Genomic DNA, 19,225 nt, shown 5'->3' with positions numbered 1-19,225 from the left:
TCTGTGAGGGGGTGCCCGCCCGTGGCACTGTGCTCCTGCCGCCCTGTGCGGTGCCCAGCCGGCCGGTCGGATTTGAGTCCTGTATTTATCGCTGCTTTCCCCCTGCCCGGTGTTTGTCTGCGGCCGCAGCCGTGCTGCTGAGCGCCCCGGAGGCTGCCCAGTTCTTGCGGCAGAGGCAGCGCCGAGCCTACCAGATCTTCGAGGAGACCAAGCAAGGTCACCTGGAGCGGGAGTGCGTAGAGGAGCTGTGCAACAAGGAAGAAGCCAGGGAAGTGTTTGAAAACGACCCCGAGACGGTAAGAGTGATGAGCGGAGCTGCCGATATATTGGGGTTTTACTGACAATCTCTCGCTCCCCGGCAACAGCTGGAATGAGGGCGCCAGCTGTCTGCACAGCTGGGGAAGTTGTTTGGGGGAGGAGGCGAACCATTAGATAAATAGCTGAAACCACAGCATAACCAGCGCTTCCCTCAGTAGGGTTGTGTGAGTGTTGTCAGGCCAAGCAAATACAGTTTAAAAAAAAAAAGTCTGGATACATTTACTGGGCTGACAAAATTTTACATGAGATTCCTATTTAAAATATCCCTGTTCTGAGTTCAAACTTAAAGGGCTAAATTCACCCTGGTGTAACTCCAGCAAGTCAAGGGAGTTGCATCAAGGTGACAGTGTTACAGCATTTCTGTCTGGACACCTTTGTCTCCCTCTTCCCCCTCCTTCCCCACATCCCTTGAAACCCCAAACATTTAAAATCATTTTGGCTGTGTCCCAAAACAATGTCATCAAAGAAATTTCACGAAAAAATACATCATAAATACTCTTTAAAACTTTCAAGCCTTTTTTAGTGAGTATTTTGAGTTTGTGATTTAAGATTGGGATTGCTCTAAGTAAGAAAGTGGAGGCCAGAAATAATGAGTTTTATAGCATTTTTAATAACATGGCATTGCTGTAAATCTGCACGTCATCTAGCTTCACACTCAGTCACAGCCTACAAAAACAATGTAAAGTCCTCATGAATCTTGAGTATTCTGTTTCTGTGGCACTTTGTTTGGCTGTAGTTGTCTTGTTTTACTAAAGTTTGCTTCTTTTCTTTTCCAGTTAGCTTGCACCTTCTGGGTGTGCTGTTTTGAATAGGCTGCCCCCTTTCAGGGATTATCAGAGATTAGTTTAGTGGTGGGGAGTGAATTTCTTGGAGAGATGAGGCTTGATATTGCACAATGTGTTCATGTGAATGGTTTGATGCTTTTTGAGTGGGCGGAGATACATAGTTCAGGGCTGGAGGTGGGGAGAGGGGGAGGACTTGGCTTTTCCTCTTGACTTAATGTTTTATATTTAAATGAAAACATGTCTTGACATGTACACCTAAGAGTGCACTGAATGCCCTACATCACAGTGCAGTGGATAGTTACAAAGCAAAAGTAAAAAGGACCACAATTTGCAAACAGATTCTAATGCTGGTTTTTCTTCTATCTGCAGTTCAGAGTTTAAGATCAAACTCCTGTTTAGTTAGGTCCACTAAGTGTCTGTTACACTCCTGCCTGCGTGGATACGTTTGTACCTAGATACAATACTGTTTGGTGCTCTGTAAAATACATAGATTGAATGCAATATAAACACTTATCAGACTGGCTGACACAATTATTTTCCATATTCCCATTGAGCTAAAATGTTTTAGTAGAATCTTGCACTCATTCAGTGTAGTTGTGCAGAAAAAATATATACAAAATGTGAACTTTGGCCTTCGGTAAATAAAGTTAATCTGAGGTCACCACTTGTATTTATTGGATTTTAGCCAAGAAATTGGCAAGGGTGAGCAAGTGTATGGCGTACTCACAGACTTATTCACTGGAAGGGTAGGCTGCTGTAAACATATATAATGATTATGAAGAATAATACTTGGCAGTTATTTCACACTTTTGAAAATTATAAAGCTTTATTCCTATTATGAAGACACTGAAGTCATTTAGGTTTTACATCTTCTGTATAGCTATAAATAAATTCCCTGAGACCTAGTCATGTTATTTAAGTACCTTTGAATAACAAATATTTTGCAGTTGATAATGCTTTGTTTTATATTTGTGGATTTATTTTATTTTATTGCAGCTGCTTGGTCTCTTTCTAATTTTGGGGAAAAAAAACGTATAAGGGAATATTGTCAAGGTTACAGGCCTCTAATATTTGTATCCACTTGCATATTATACATGCACCCAAAATGTTATGTTTTTAAAATGCCCCAAGCTCTGTAGATCCTCTCCTGAGACAGCCACCAGCCCACCCAGAATGCTGAATTTGTTAGGAATTTGCACATGTGGTTTTTGCCTGAGACAAATCTTACGCCCCTTCCAGTCTAGTTGCAGATCAATATGTGGCATGGAGACAGCATTTGTGCTGCTGGACAGTCAACTAAGGATTATGGACAGAGGTAAAATACCTATGCTATTATTACTACATCTATTGGCAGCCTACAGTGCTATTAATCATAAAGTAGCAGGGATGGATGAAGTCCCATTCAGGGAACACTGTTGCTTCTTTGACAGAGCCTAGGAGATCTTGATGGCCAGTTGTTCCTCATCATTTAGTGCTCTCATCTGTAGAACCGCACATGACTTAATCTTGTCCCCTCTCCTTCTTTACTTTTATATGAGACAACTGAGGGGATTTGCTAGATGCTATGATCTGTGATGCTATTAATACACAGATGACAGACTTACCCTGTTGACAGAGAGAATCGGGGACCTATGAGAAACAGCTGGCTCAGACTCAGTTCAGGAAAGATGGAAATGAAGCTAGATTGCAGTTTGAGTAATAGCACTAGCTGTGACCTCATCTCTCAGCAGAGGAAGTCTGTCCTCAAGTTGTTCAGGATGGCTGGAGATTGCATCTTTACTTCTTGGATGTGGGCCGAATCACAGCGATCTATGCTTTGGTCATATCAAGAAGAGACTACTGTAGTGTATTCTACGGCTGATCCTGAAGGCTAACCAGTAAGTGTAACTGGTTCAACAGACATCTATAAATTGTGGACTACATCATTCCAACACTCTGATTTATGCACTGGGGTTTATCCAGCCCCAGATCTACTCCAAGCTCCTGATCCTTATCTTTAAAGCGCTAGATGTGCATGGGCATAGTCGCATGAATAACTGCTTCTCATTACACTTTTTGGAGCCTAAGGTCTGGTCTACACTACAGAGTTAGGTCAATGCAAGATAGCTTACATTGACCTAACTATAGAAGTGTCTACACTTACATTTTGCTCCTGCAGACGTAACTGCCCCGCTATGCCGACTTAGCAACTCCACTTCTATGAGTGGTGTAGAGTCAAGGTCGATGTAGTTAGGTTGACACAGTGTCAGTATAGACACCACATTGCTTATGTTGACTATTACCAGCTTTCAATGCCCCACACTGACAGTACAATCGATGCAAGCACTCCTGATGAGGACTCACACTGCTGACACAAGGAGCAAAATGCAGATGCGCCCAAGTGATGTAATTACTGCAGTGACTGTATGCTGATATAAATTAGGTCATCTTAATTTTGTAGTGTAGACACAGCCTAAGGTTTAGTCTAAACTAAGGGCTTGTCTACGCAAGGTAGCTAGAGCATAGTAAACAAGGGTGTGAATTTAGTGCAGAGTAGCTAGTATGCTTTAACTCCCCTTGTGAACATTCTTATTGCACACTAAACCTTGGGCAGTTGAGTTTAATTCATTTCCAGAGTGTAAGCTCATGCGCACAGAGGCACTCTTAGCACTCGGTAAGAGAGACTGCAGGGGGAGTTGGTGCAGAATAGCTAACTACTGCAGGCTTTTTCCTTATGTAGACAAACCCTTAGATTTAAAGACATGATATGAAATCATATTAGCTAGTTATAGTTTAATGCCTTCAAAAACCTCTAGTCAAGATAAGACAAGTTGTACTTCACTATCGCTAAGCTGGTCAAGTAAAAAGCCTAGATTTCCTGCTAATCCTATAAAGTTTGCTCCAGAGCCAATTTTGGATTTTTATCTTGTGGAAAGATAGCTCTGTTGACCCAATAAACAGAAATGAAACATTTTGACTTGCACCTACAGTAGGTAGGATGACTATATGGTTGTCATTTTGGTGTCTTGCATGCATTCTTTTATTGACCAACTCTTCGGAAACACGCCTGCAAACAGATGTTAGCAAAGACGGAAACTCTCTTAAACCTGAATGGTGGTGTTGCCACATTTGTGATTACTTGAATCAACTGTTAGTCATATTATACCAGGTAGGGTTAAATTAACCATTTATTTGCAAGTAAATACAGCTTTTTGTTTTATATTAGGGAGAATATTGACTAGTCCCAGACTGGAGGAGGGAAGATCATTTGTTACATTTCTAGTCTGAAATTTTTTCCTACCCTTAAAAGAAAACAAGGTTGTCGTATCTGTATGACTATAAATGGTAAAAACAAATACATGCTACATTGGCGTAGTCTTGCAGCCTATCTTTTCAATGAAGCCTATTGCAGCATCTTTATATATGGCTGCAGAACTCCTGGATAGGCTGAAATCTTTTGGCAGGTAAAAGAGGCAAGTAAAATAATCAGAGAGAATTTCAACAGATAATATTGATGGAGAAAAATAAAGGGAGCATGTTAATGGAGGAGGATTGCTTTCTAGTGCAACATTTTAAATAAATGAGCTAGGTGTGATAAATAAGGTTGAAGTTGCAAAACATCTTGGATACAGAGATAAGAATGTTATCTTAGTTAACATGTTGATGAGGGCTTTTATGAAAGGCAGTAATACACAAATATTTGCCTGTAGTATTCCGTCAGCTACTATTAGCTTGCTGATAAACTGGTCTGGAATTTGGCTGACCAATTCCTAAAATGGAATTTCTACAATTGTATGAGTAGAATGAAGGGTGCAAGGGAAAGTAACTAGCAATTTTTTAGTGAGCATGGATTTCACTTTTTAAAAAGTGTGATAGGTCAGCTTGGTATGAGGGGGGGTTAGGATGCAGTCTCTTGTTTTCGTCAATTGTTGCTGCTACTGAGCTGCCACAGCAGCTATTTGTCACAATAGTCATTTGTTTTCAGTTGTTACTACCAAGAAATTACTAGTATTTTTGCTGTAGACATTTGAAATTTCATTACAGTAGATCAGGGGTCAGCAACCTCTGGTATGTGGCGCGCCAGGGTAAGCACCCTGGCAGGCCGGGCCAGTTTGTTTACCTGCCGCATCTGCAGGTTTGGCCGATTGCGGCTCCCACTGGCTGTGGTTCGCCGCTCCAGGCCAATGGGAACCGCGGGAAGTGGCGCGGGCCGAGGGATGTGCTGGCCGCTGCTTCCCGCAGCCCCTATTGACCTGGAGCAGCGAACCGCAGCCAGTGGGAGCCGCGATCAGCCGAACCTGCGGATGCGGCAGGTAAACAAACTGGCCCGGCCCGCCAAGGTGCTTACCCTGACGAGCCGCGTGCCAGAGGTTGCCAACCTCTGCAGTAGATCTTTTAAGGATTCTGGCCAGATCCTCAGCTGGGGTAAATGACTTCAGCTCTGTTGAAATCAATGGAGCTATGTCAGTTTACACCAGCTAAGGATCTAGCCCTCTGTGTTTACTGTGCACATTTAATGTAACATGGAAAACCAGTTAATATACATTTCTGTGCAGGGTGGGCAACTGACTTCCCAAGATACGTATGGATAAGTCCCACTGTGTATCAAAGGGTTCACATCTTTACAGCCTTTGGCACTTCTGTTTTGGCAGAGATGTAGACAAGAGAACTGGTATAGTTACACAAGGTATGTAGCATAATTCACTGATTGCCTAATGGTTACTTCTAGTGATTGAAAACAAAAAATGGTATCTGAGATAAGAAAGCATGAGTTGTCTTTTTTGTCTTCTGATTTTTTTCTCCATGCAGAATTTTTTGACATGGATGCAAATTTGGCATTGTTGTTCTAAATTTCTGCCTTCAGGATAGATGTCTAGCATCAGAGAGCACTATATATATATATATATATATATATATATATATATATATATAGTACCAGACAGACTGGATCTAAGCATGGTTTCAGTTATGATTTTAGCTATAGAGTGGACACATGAAGACTTGCAAGGACATAGACAATTTAACTCTTCTAGGAAAAGTATGAGTCACAGTGGGTGCCTCTTGTCATATTTTTAAAAAACCCTCCACATTCTTTGTGTTCAGCTGAGTTTACCAAGAATTTGTATTTATGAAGCAGGAGCAATGGCCAGTGTATAGTAAAGGTCAGCTGTATAGTTCAATTGAGTGGTCTTGTTAAGTATGAATGTTTGTTATTGTCCCATCACATGATGTGTACAATACAACACAGTTAAGTTACAAACATAGACTACAGTTTCTGAAACTTTACTCCCCTCTTCTAGGAAGGATGTTGGCAGTAGAAATATTTAGGTCACACTTCTAATAATAGAGATGTAAATATAGATATCTAAATATTAATATCACATTAGAAAAGTAGGAAGAAATGTAATGGTGAAAGGAGGGAAGGGGAGCTAAGAGGTGTAAAATGTCTTCAGGTTCTGTTAGTGGCTATATGTAGTCTAGACATGAATAATATTTATATTATCTTTCAGCCTAGAAGTCCTCATCCCTTTATAGAATATTATCTCAGTCAAGGCAAAATCTTGCAAGATTTGTTCTAGAAAATCTTTTTTTAACATTTTATATTCTTAAAGTATTTTGCTACATTGTAAATGAAGGGCCAAATTACGGCTGGCATAAAGGGGGGCAGCTCAGTTAAAGTCATTAGAGTGGTATTTGTTTATGCTAATGCTAAATGTACCCAAGAGAGTGTGAGAATTAGAGAAAGCAGCAGAGAGTCCTGTGGCACCTTATGGACTAACAGAAGTTTTGGAGCATGAGCTTTCGTGGGTGAATACCCACTTCGTTGGATGCATGATGCATGAGAATTAGAGGAGAGTTTTGATCTAATGACCTAAGGTAAGTATACTACAGAATGGAATCCCAGACACAACTGTATGAGATTTATAGATTTCAAAAAAGGAAATTTTGGGGAAATTAAGAAATGTTGTGAACCCAGTGCAGCAGGAAACTGTACTGGAAGAGATGAGCCAAATTTGCCACTGACTCTACTGGAGTTGTGCCTGTTTGAGCTGTGTCCACTTTCGCAAGTGTGGAAAAAAGCTGGGAATCCTGAAACACATCATAACTAACACACAATGGACCACAGTTCCTCTGTGAGGAAAAACATGAGAAACTAGAAGCGCCTAGTATGGGGCTATGAGAGACTGTTCATATATATGATGGAAAAAGGAAACTTAAAATAGAGAATTGTGGGGGAGTGGGATTATACAGGGTTGGAGCAAAGGAAGCAGCACAGGAAAATCAGAATGAATTAGTGTGATAGTGTGAGCCAAAGAATTCTAAGGATACAATGAACTTTTATAATGATATTGGGGGTTGAAGGGGAGAGTAAGGAATAAATACCAGAGAGAAAACAGGCTCTTTAAGAAGTCAGGGGAAACAAAATCAATTATGATTCTAAAATGGCAGAACAGCTTTCTTTTTAAATAAAGAAAAGGGGAATTGGACTATTGGGAATTAAGGCAGACAGTACATCTGTTGATGAAAATCAGGTAAAGGATTACACTGGAAACATTGAATATGTACAAATTGGCAGTTACAGTTTGTGCTTTCCAGGGTCTTAAGTGAACTTAATGAACCATTGACAGTTACTTTTAAATAGTGATGAAGAACCTGTGAAGCACCAGAGGATTGGAAGGAAACCAGAAAATGTGATACTGTTCTCCTTTAAAATGGAAAAATGTAATCCTGGTAACTATCATCCAACACACCCAGTTTCAAACCCTAGTAAGATAATTGAACAAATATTAAGTGACAATATTCCAAGCCACTTGAAACCAGGATTCATCATCTCCTTACATCACTCTTTTTCTCTCATATCTGGTGGAAGTTATTGAACAGATCTCTCCTCCTCCTCCCTGTCTGCTCCCTTCATGGCTGTTTTACTGTGGCAGTCTATTCCCTAGGCTCTCTGCTTCAGCAACATCCCTGTTAGTGAGGTTCCTTTTTTCTGTTTCCTTGATTATAAACAGTGAAACCCAAAGAGGGAGAGGCTTGTGAAGCTGAGGAAAAAGAGCAGGTCTTGGTGTCCTGCCCACACTAAGGCGCCTTGTGCTGCCTGCCAGTGTAGGACAAAGAGAACCTAGCTGAAGAGAAGGAGGGAGAAATGAATGGGAGGATGCAACTGGGCTGAATGACACCTGGTGGTGGTGCTTTTCAGGACAGCACGCATCAGATTTACTCCTGGAAGAGTGTTTCAGTGAGTTCCAGAACAGTTCATCAGCATTGAATGGGGAAAGAAGGATGGCTTTGTCATTGAGAGGCTGGACTGGGACCCAGGAGATCTAGGTTTAATTCTTGGCTCCACCACAGACTTCCAGTGTGACCTTGGGCATGTTGCTGAACTTTCCTATTCCTCAGTTGTCTGTCTGCTCTGAGACTAAGGGTATGTCTACATTAGTACTTCTGTTGGTAAAACTTTTGTTGGTCAGGGTGTGAAAAACACCCCCCTAACTGACACAAGTTTCACCAACAGAAGCACCGGTGTGGGAACTGCTATGTCAGCGGGAGACGCGTTTCTGCTGACATAGCTACTGCCACTCGTTGGGGGCGGTTTAATGATGCCAACAGGAGAGCTCTCTCCTGTTGGCAAAGAGCGGCTACATGGGAGACCTTACAGCAGTGCCGCTGCGGCGGTACAGCTGTTCCGCTGTAAGGCCTGTAGTGTAGACACAGCCTGAGTCTATTCATGTGGTGAAGTGCTCAGGTTCTGCGGTAATGAAGGTTTAAATTAAAAAACTCTATGTGTAAATAATTGAAATAAGAGCAAAACAATAAAAGATATTAACTCACCTTCCTTATCGTTCAAATATTTTGGGACCCACACAGCTACACCACCACCATATACAACAGTGGAATAAAATCAATAGACTAAGGGAATGTGATAGATGTAGTGTAAAAGATTTAATACCGTGTTCTCTGAGACCTGACTTGAACATTTAATTCAGAATGGATGGGATATGTGCCTGGTCATTCTGTTTGAAGTATGACTGAATGATCCCAAAGAGTAACGATAAATGGTAATGTATCAAGTTGAGGGGAGATGTCCTTTTTGATTACACCAGGGATAGTTATGTCCAGTGTCTTTTTTAACGTCATTATTAATGATCCAAAGAGGGATAAACAATAGATTAGTTAAATTTACAAATAATACACATTGGGATGTGTTGCAACTAAAGAGGATGCAATGCGGTATTAGGGATGATTTGTAAAGAGGTTAGGTAAATAGACACTGGAGAACAAATTAAATTCATCCTTCTAAAATTGCAGGTTATTATAGCTGAGGAAAAATATGGTACCAGTGGAAGATAGGTGGACTCCCCATGGAAGTGATAGAGGAATCCTCATGGCATGAGTAATTTAAAAACTGGACTAGATTAACATAGTTTATAACCAACCCAGTGGAGACAGACTGTAATCCAAAATCATTAACAAATATCCTAGCATTTGGACAGGAGGATCATTCTAATCCATTTCAAATAATTATTTCCCAATCAAGAATGGTCTCAGGCTGCCAGTCAAAACCCTCATTGTTTGCTGTTTGCCTTCTGTTCAACAATGAGCCATGTGGCTGTTTCTTTCTTTTCTTTCCATTTGTTACTGTCTTGATATTATTTTCTTTAATTCATGCAAACTTGGTTTTATGGTTTTATTTTTTATTTTAATTTTTGACCACAAAAATCCTTGACTGGCGCTCAAGAGTATGCTGTTTGGAAACAGTCCTGTGTCTCGGTGAAAGAAAAGATGTTTTAAGCTTTGGCTTCCAGCTTCTCTGGTTCTTTAGTGACACCTTGTATTCCCTTTATAATAGAAACACAACTGCTGGTGCTAGAAATCCTTTTCTTAAATGTATGTTATAGTAAAGGTCAGTGGTTTATTGGGCAAAATCAGCAACTCAGTGGAAGGGACAGTCAGGGCTGGTGCAAGGATATTTTGTGCCCTAAGTGAAACTTCCACCTTGCCCTCCCCCCCCCCCCCCCGGTAACATTGGTTCATTGAGGGGCAAATCCCAACGAGCCTTTATAGACCCCAGGGGCCAGCCGTGCCCAGGGGCTGCTCCCCAGACCAAGTTCCCCCCTCCCCGCCCCTGAACTCCCCTGGAGGGTGCACAGCGCCTCTCCCCCCACCCCCATGAGCCCTCCCCACCCCACCCTGGTGGCCCCTGCCCAGAGTCCACTCACTGGCTTTGCCGGGCTTGGGTCGCTGCAGCAGCTCGGCAGGGAGGAGCTGCCTTCTGGGGGCTCCCGCAGCAGATACATGGGGGCAGAGGTCCTCGTGCACCCCCCCGACTCCCCCCTCGCCACGCTTGGGCTCTGCGGCTCCCTGCTGCTGCCGCTGCCCCTCCCAGAGCAGGCTCAGGGCCCTGCGCCCTGGTGGCGGCTCACATGCCCAGGAGCCGCAGAACCCGAGTGTGGCGACGGATGAGCTGGGGGGCGCATGGGGGCTTCTGCCCACATGCATCTGCTGCAGCCTGCAGGAGCCCCCCGGGGGGGAGCCAGGCTACAGGCTGGGCAGGAGGGGCGTGGGGCACGGCTGCTCCCTGCTAGCAGCGCCACCGCCTTTGCAGGGCTCCTGCCCCCCTGCGCCGCACCGGCTCCTCCATGGCTGGGGCTCACCGCCCCCGCAAGCCAATGCTCTGGCTCTCCGGTGCCTCTGGAAGGCGGCTCCTCCCTGCCGAGCCAGGGCACCGCTTTTTGGCGCCCCCAGGGCTGTCTTTAGGATTTATGGGGCCCTATGCAGTATTATTAAACTGGTGCCCCTATGCCTGACGGCAGCCTGAGCTTGCTGCCGAGTGGGGGTGGAGGGACAATGCAGAAAGAATAACAAGACACCCGGCCCGCCTCACGGTGGTAGAGAGTCACAGTTCCCCACAGAGACCCCTGTACCCTCTCCCTCACGCAAAATGGACATGCAGAAGGTACCTAATTAAAAGCACTAAACTTGGGAATAAAAAATGTTAGTCACAGGTTTTTTGATGTGCCCTGAAGTTTCAGACATTTATTTGCAAACCCTTTGTAGTAAGGGTGAGTCAGCTGTCTTGCTGAATACAACATTAAATATTATGGAATACATGATGCATCTCTTCTGTTTTACATTTTCTTAATCAGTATTTCTAAGCTGATTTTATATTTTAAATGTACTCTTACACCTTCATAAAGTAATCATTCCAGATTACTACATATTTAACTCACTGAAACAGACATTATTTTAAATTAATCAGTCAGAGGTTTAGTGTGTTCATAACAATGTTCACTGCTTTTAGAAAAAGGGAACAATAATTTACTGTATGATCTCCATAACAATAGACATGTTTATGAAATTTCACCAACTTTAAAAAATGTTTCCAAAGATTTTAGGCATAACAAAGGATTTTATATCTTACTAAGGTATTGATTTTGCTTAAAACTAGTTCATCAGATAGTCAGAAGTAAAGAAAGGGAAACTTTGTTCAGCTATCTGGAAGCAAAGGGCTGTTGCTTCCTTCAAAGGGGGGAGAGGGTGAAGGGAGAAATGGATGGCAGAAAGGACAGGAAGACTTTGGAAGTAAGTTTTTTTTTGTTTTTTGTTTTTTGTTGGTTTTTGTGTGTGTGTGTGTTTACTATAGTAATAAAATGTGTATTTTACATAAGAGTGGTCTTTTGAAGAATTTATTTGAAAAAACATATATCTGAAGATCCAAGCATTTAAGGCTAAAGATGATTGTGCATCTAAAAATCTATGCAAGGATTTTTTAGAGATGTGATTTTTAAAATCTTCACCAACTCACCAATGAAACATATTTTAAAACAAATTTTAAACCTAAGGTCCTTTAGACTGACATGTTCTGAGTAAATACATTCAGGGTATGGCTACACTTACAAATCTGCAGCGCTGGTAGTTGCGGCGCTGGTCGTCCAGCTGTGCAGGGCCAGCGCTGGTGTGTGGCCACATTTGCAGCATTTGCAGCGCTGTTGGGAGTGATGACTTATGGGGCAGCTATCCAGCATCAAGTGGTGGCAACAACGTGCTTTTCAAAGGGGGGTGTGGGGCAGTGACGGGGGGGGGGGAGAGGAGGATTTTGGAACCGACACTGCAAAAAATCAAAAAAACTTTCCCCCACCCTTCACTGCAAACAGCCTGCATCCAGCATACTCCCTTTCCCCCCTCTACCCCCACCCCCTGTTTCTCTCAAGCAAAGCAAACACTCAACCCTTGAGATAACCCCCTGCCTGTCTCATTCACATTTCATTGTTGACAGTAGTTACGGATTGATGACAGCAAACAGGAGCTGTGTTTGAAGCAGCTCCGGGTGCACGGAGCCCGGAGCTCCGAGTTGACAACAAAACCCAACCCCTTATTCTTTAACTGCAAAAGCCTGCAGACCAGATAAGCAGCTGCCGACTCGCTTTCTCGCTGCTGGTCAAGCAAAAAGCAAACCCTCAACCCCTGTGAATCACGCAGGGAGGAGGATACAGATTGATCACAGCATGAGCAGCTCTGGTAGAGCAGCTCCGGTAGCAACAGGAGTTCACAACAAAACAAAGAGAGGCTGCATAACAAAACAAAGGGAGTAATTTAGTTAAAAGCATTCTGGGATACATCCTTATACCCTGGAGGCCAATAACAGCGCTGGTGTGTGGCCACACTTGATGACCAGCGTTGGATCACCAGCGTTGCAATCCTTATTCCCCATGCTGAGTGAGGTGTACGGCCAGCGCTGCAGCCAGGGAGTTGCAGCGCTGGAAGTGCCTTGCAGGTGTGGACACTTACTAATTGCAGCGCTGGAAAGCCTCCACCAGTGCTGCAACTTGCAAGTGTAACCATACCCTCAGAAACTGACAGTAGATACCTGGGGGCTGGCAAATGCCTGTTAAATGTCTTCATTACCCCTTAAATGGCTCTTTAACAGTTTCAGTGTTGTGCTAATAGTCTGGCAGGCTGGAGACTTTTTCTCTTTTAACTACTAGATCCCCTTCCCAGGAAGACTCAGAGCCTGCGGAAGGGACAGAACAGGGATAGGAAAACCGGTAGGGTGGACACTAAGACCCAGTGGTGCCCCAAATTTTCAGGTGCCCAACCCAGCTGCCTATGCCTGAGGACGGCCCTGGGTGCCCCCAACCACTTGCTGCACTAGGCGACTTCCTAGTTCGCCTAGTGGTTGCACCAGCCCTGGGGATAGTCATACTATTTGTGCTATGGGATAGCTGTGCAATGTGGAATGGGCATTTAACAGGCACTGTGCCCAAGTGCCACCCAAAGAAGATACAAGTTTGTGTTGTGGTGGCAGTACTGAAGATGGATCGAAACTCTAGTTGGGTGTTGAGCTCACTTGCTAGGTCCTGTGAAGTGTTGTTTGGTCAAAAATTACACAGAGAAAAGCTGTGAACTATTTATGGGCCTGATTCTGCAATATGCAGAATACCTCACGAATTTCTGAATATCCTCAACTCCTACTGAAGTTAATAGGAGTTAATAAGGCTCAGCAGCTTGCTGTAGAGGCTCAGCGCTTTCCAGGGCTGAGCCCTTTGTGACCATAATCCATGACTGAGCTGACAAGCCATTTATGAGAAAGCAGGCTTGGGCACTCAACAAGGTATTAGCTCAGGGGTCTCAAACTCAAATGACCCCGAGGGCCGCATGAGGACTAGTGCATTGGCCCGAGGGCCGCATCACTGACACGCCCCCTTGCTGCCCCTGGCCCCACCCCCAATCCACCCCTTCCATGAGGCCCCGCCCCTGCCCTGTCTCTTCTCCACCTCCTCCCCTAAGCGCGCGGCTCCCCGCTCCTCCCCCCTCCCTCCTGGAAAGTGCTAAGCGCCACCAACAGCTGTTTGGTGGCTTGGCGGTGGGGCACTTAGGCGGCGGGTCCCGGAACAGAAGGGGCCCCCCACCGCCGAAGACCGGGCTGCGCTTCGGCGGCGGCGGGTCCCTCTTTTCCCCACCCCGGCTGGTCCCGCTTCCCACCCCGGCCCGCCCCGCGGGTCTCACTTCCTTCCCACCCCTGGCCCGGCGGGTCTCGCTCCTTCCCCACGGCCCGGCCCGCCCCGGCGGGTCTCGCTTCCTTCCCCACGGCCCGGCCCAGGCCCCGGCGGCTCCCACTTCTCCCCTTACCCGAAGCGCGTCTCGCGAGGCCTGAGCTGTCCGCTCAGAGCCGCGTGGTGAGGGGCGGGCTGGGAGCTCCACGCTGAGCGCAGCGCCAGCCCAGAGCCAGCCCCGCCCCCTCCCCACGCGGCTCGGATCGGGGCGGGGCTCAGGCGCTCGGACGGAGACTCGGCGCTCTATGCACCGAGGCTCCAGGAGAGGGGCGGAGGCGGGAGCCTCCGCTTTTCTCTTGGGGGGCTCCTGCGGAGCCCGGGGCAAATTGCCCCCTTTGCCCCCCCCCTCTGGGCGGCCCTGGGGAGCTCCGCGGGCCGCAGGAAAGAGCTCCGCGGGCCGCATGTTTGAGACCCCTGTATTAGCTCAAGCTGAATTTACATATTTGGAAATTATTAATTATAGCACAGTGCTATTTAATTATGTTGTTAGCTTTCAAGCAAACCTCCTCCTTTTCCCTTTATGCATGGGAATTTTAGGATTATAGTGCTGAATTTGCACCCTTAAAATGTGTGCAATAATTTGCTGACACAAATGATTACTGGTATCATTGCAGGCAAAAGTCAGCCAGTTGGACTTGTAGCTAGATATAATGACTTACATTTGCACTGGCTAGTCATTTGCAAGCGTAAAACAAAAAAAATGCAAGCACATAGTTTGGAAGCGCAAATTACATTTGTAAACCAGGAGGCTATGCCACATGGATGTTTTTCTAAAATATATGTTGCGGAAATTATTTTGGGGAAGTTCTGTGGCCTGTGTTATACAGGAAGTCGGATTAGATTATCACAATGGTCCCTTTTGGTTTTGGAATCTATGAATCCTAGATGAAAACCTACTCGATAAATAGAAAGTGGAAGGCAAGATCCATGTAAGGTTTTGAATAACAGTAAATGGTGCAGGGGTTGTCACTTAATTGTAAAATGTTGCAAGTAGACCAGAAAACCAAATGAATTCAATTACAAGTTATTGTGCTGATTCCATGGGTCTACAGAGTACCTATCCTGATGAAGGTCGATAAGATGGTTCCCGCCTTCTGCTAGGGAAAGCATAGTGTTCTGATGCAGGTTTTGTTGCACTGCATTTTGTTTCCTGAGGGTAAAAAAAAGCTAGGCTATTAAAGCAGAGCTGCAAAGAAAAAGTAAATTGGCTTTTATGTCCATTTATGCTTTGTTTGTGAAGTCTAAAGAAGGCCTGAGAAGATTCTCCCCTCCCCTGCTTTTTGTTGTTGTTGAACATTAGAAAATCAGATGTTGTCTCGCTTGAAGGACTGTGTCCCTGTCTACATTGAGAAAATGTTCATAAAACAGCCCACTTTTGCTAACACTGTTTAGTAGACCTGCTGGTGTTAACAACATTGGAAGCCCTAGTGTAGATGAACTCTCACCAGCTGCCACCAGTGTGTAAGCACTGTGTTGATTAGACCCGGCTCTGATAAGGGTTACATGATATGACATTAAAACAAAACACAGGCAATTGATAGACAATCTACTCTAGGGCTCCCAATATTTCAGACTTCGTTTTAGCCACAGTGGGAAAATTTCCCTCTTGTAGGCAAGGTCTTGGTTATGTTTTCAGAAGAGCTATTTATATACTGTGACTTACCTAAGGACTGCTTTCTGAGTTGATGTTCTTCCATCTTCTCCAAATATGTGGGGTGGGACAAATATGACGCTGGTGTAAATTCACTAGCTTTGGGGTGGTAATGCCAAAGGTGAGTTTCATGGCAGTGGATTTAAAATAAACTGAAGTAAAAGTACCAAATACCTATAAAAATTCTTCTACCGTGGAATGATGGAAACAGAAAGTGGAAAAGAGATTGCATTCATCACATTTGAAAGACTCATTTTTTAAAAAGTATTTAAATCTCTTGAGTTAAAAATGAGTCTATCTCCTGGACCATGAAGAAAAGGTCTCTTTCTCTTGAACTCAATGGAAGAAGGCAAGCAAGAGCCTGTCTGGAGAGACTGGCCCTATGCCATAGTTCCACTTCATTGGAGGGGAGGGGACTTGGATCGTGTGAGACCTCTCCTGGACCTTCTCCTCTCCTCCTTTTTCCATTCCCACCTGAGATCTGCGCTAAATCAGTGCAGGGGCACATGTCACATTGTAAACTGCTTATTTACAGATGACATAAGCAATGCCGGATGCTGCAGGGTATGCAAAGCCACCCTTGGAAGTTGAGGCTTCCCTAGGTACAAAAGTAGGTTGATTGACAAGTAGGATCCAGACAAAATGAGACATTGTATTGAGCCACAAGTAAGAGGCATTAACATTTTGCCTGTTTTGATGGGAGCACGCAGAGTTTGGAATTGTTCATACCTGCACTGATGGAGGCCATTCTCTGATGGAGGTTAACAGTTCCGTCATGCAGGGCTGGAGTGTGCTTGCCTTCCCTTCATTTGGAGTGGGATATTATTGACGGATGGGATAGTTATGCTGACTGGTGAGGTTGTGTTATGGTCTGGAAGATGTTTGTGTATAATTTTGGGTAAATAAAGCATGTGCCTCATATCTTTTTTTTTTTTATTCTAACAGTTACTGTAAAAACAAATCCGGGGAAAGGGGTGACAATATGTCAGTGTTAATTCCATTCTTTAGAGTCCTAGCTGGAAACTAACATTGACTGTAATTATGTGGTTAGTTTTGCCACTGTAGTGGCCACAAAAGGATCAGCTAATAAATTGTTGCCTTTTAATGCTATAGATACTAGGTAGCTTTCTGGATTGTGAGATGTCAACAAACTAATGTTTAAGTCACCTAGTTCAAAACTAAACAATGCATTGAGTGCATCTCACCACATTTTTTTTTTAATGTTACGGATATATTAGCAAGCCACAAAATATTTCTCTTTGTATTATTTTTTATTCTTAGAAGATCCTGAAAATGGAATGGAAGACTCTTACTTTGCATACTTTTTGAGATATGTGTGACTATTTAGTAGGGGCTTGATCCTGCAAGGAGCTCAGGGCCCTCAACTCCCATTGAAATCCATGGGAGTTGAGTGTTCAGAGCACTTTTCAGGTCTGGGCTATCGGAATCTATGAAATGGGGATATAGAGCTCAGTGCTCATGCTAGAAAACAGGTAAGTTTCACTGTATTATTCTACAGACTAGAAACATTTCAAAGCTTTAATAATACAAAGTGCTAACCAGTGCTCCTGCAAAACAATACCACCTTGACATTAAGTCATTTTCTGTTCTAACGATTGGAAGTAATTCAGCATTCCTTTTGGGTTAATCCTTTGGTTTTAGCCAACCAAAAACAGAGAACCTCTAGCTCTTTGGAAACTTGCAACAGTGGAAATTCACCCGGATTCCGCATGGTGGATGGGGAAGTCGTTTTCAGCTCCGCTCTTGTTATTACTTTAATTCATTGTTCTTACAGTTTAGAACTAAGCCCATTAAATAAAAAGTTAAACCATCATGAGCAAATGATGTTAAAACCCATAATCGGTCTCATTTTTATTTAAAATATGTGACAAAGAGTGAACCGTTCAAAGAGGTCCTCTGCAGTCTGAGGGGCAATATTGATCTTTATTATTGATAAGGGAGGAGTTTGGTGTAAAATAAATAAATGGGCCATTGGAGGAAGGGAGAAAAGAGTTTAAAATTATATTGTAGACTTCAATTGAAATTAATTACTTAACCTGTATGTCTCTGGACCACAGCTTATAGGGGACAAACATCTGGTAAGTTTCATTTTGTTGCTATTTGGAAAGCCCTGAGCAGTAGCAGAGGCACAGTTTTGTCCATAGACTCAGTAAACTAGCATTGCACTAGTTTACCCTGAATTTGTGTTTAGAAGGTTATGTTTGCAACCAAAACAGCTAATAATTTTTAAATGGAAGTTTGGATTCTGAACAAGTTGATGGTACTTTCCCAATATTCGTCTTACTCATCACAAGTGAGTAGGCTAGTGGATTTTTCTGCCCTGCTTCTCTTTGTAACAGAGCTCCAGCAATCGTAATAGCAGCCAACTTAGATGAATGTACATGAAACATGCCACTTCTGTTCTTTCTGATTCGCTTCAAATATTTGCTTTTGCCAGTAAATTGATTGGGCTGGTGTCTGTGGTTGTGCTACATCCCCATTTTTCACAGCTGTAGGTTAACAAAGGGGAAAGATTTAAGAAAATTTCAGATCATTCTATCAGATACATACATCTTTTACAATTCAAGTACTGACTGTGGCTCAGTATGTTAGGTGCACATCCTGGTGCTCTTTGACATACTTAAACTGTTAGTGTGAAAATAAAAATAAATACAGTTTTTGCTCCATGTTTTTCAAAGCTTTGATTTCTTACTGTGGCTGAAAAACAGTAAAAGTAGCCGAAAACCAAAGAAACCTGGTCTAAATGTTATGCTAAGGACAAGATTCTGAGGTCCTCACTGAGTCCTTAGTAACCCAAATTTTTAGTGATTCCATTGAGAGTGCAATTCTTGGCCTTGTATGTCCTTTTAATCTAAATGTGCTGCACCTTTCACTAGTCTTTACTGAAGCTTCTTTGATTTTAGGTTATGAGATCATGTGGCTGTGTTTCAGCAAATGGAGCTTGTTCACCAAAAGCTTTTGATCGTCTAGAGGAAGACAGTAATGCAAAATTATTCTAGATTTCATGACCTAGTTGGTCAATTGGATTGCAGCTGACAGTCCATGGGTGTCGTATCAGTGTGTGTATAATGCATGTATGCGTGTGGTAATAGGAGTTTAGAGTAGTTTCAGAATCTTGGGAATTCTGCTGCCTAAACGGATCTTGTGGTACACAAGATAATTACAAAACATGTCATCAAACCCATCTCAACCTCACTGTAGACACTGGAATTGTACTGAAATCTTTCAAGTGGCCTCACAAAGACTGACAGTTATATGTAGGATATCGTGATCATTGGGGGAAGAGTATGCTTAACTCAAGCAACAAAATTTAAATCCCTGAAATTGTCAGTACTTTATCCTGAGTCATCCAACTCCTGTTAACCTTAGTTTTAACAATATTTTAAACTAGCAATTTAAAGTAAAAGTACTAAGGG

The 19,225-nt window shown here is 43.4% G+C and overlaps 1 protein-coding gene across 3 annotated transcripts in view; it reads left to right on the top strand.

The window, feature by feature from the left end:
• GAS6 (growth arrest specific 6) overlaps positions 1 to 19,225 on the top strand; it is a 71,054-nt gene that overhangs the window by 666 nt on the left and 51,163 nt on the right. For all 3 annotated transcript variants that reach the window (XM_039542411.1, XM_039542419.1, XM_039542403.1), the window contains exon 2: positions 130 to 296. In XM_039542411.1, the coding sequence (XP_039398345.1) occupies positions 130 to 296 (167 nt within the window). The remainder of the gene's footprint in view (positions 1 to 129; positions 297 to 19,225) is intronic.

This window comes from Mauremys reevesii, linkage group 1 (assembly GCF_016161935.1).
Source record: "Mauremys reevesii isolate NIE-2019 linkage group 1, ASM1616193v1, whole genome shotgun sequence".
NCBI classification, from domain to species: Eukaryota; Metazoa; Chordata; order Testudines; family Geoemydidae; genus Mauremys; species Mauremys reevesii.
This window is presented reverse-complemented; position numbering and strand designations above follow the sequence as displayed.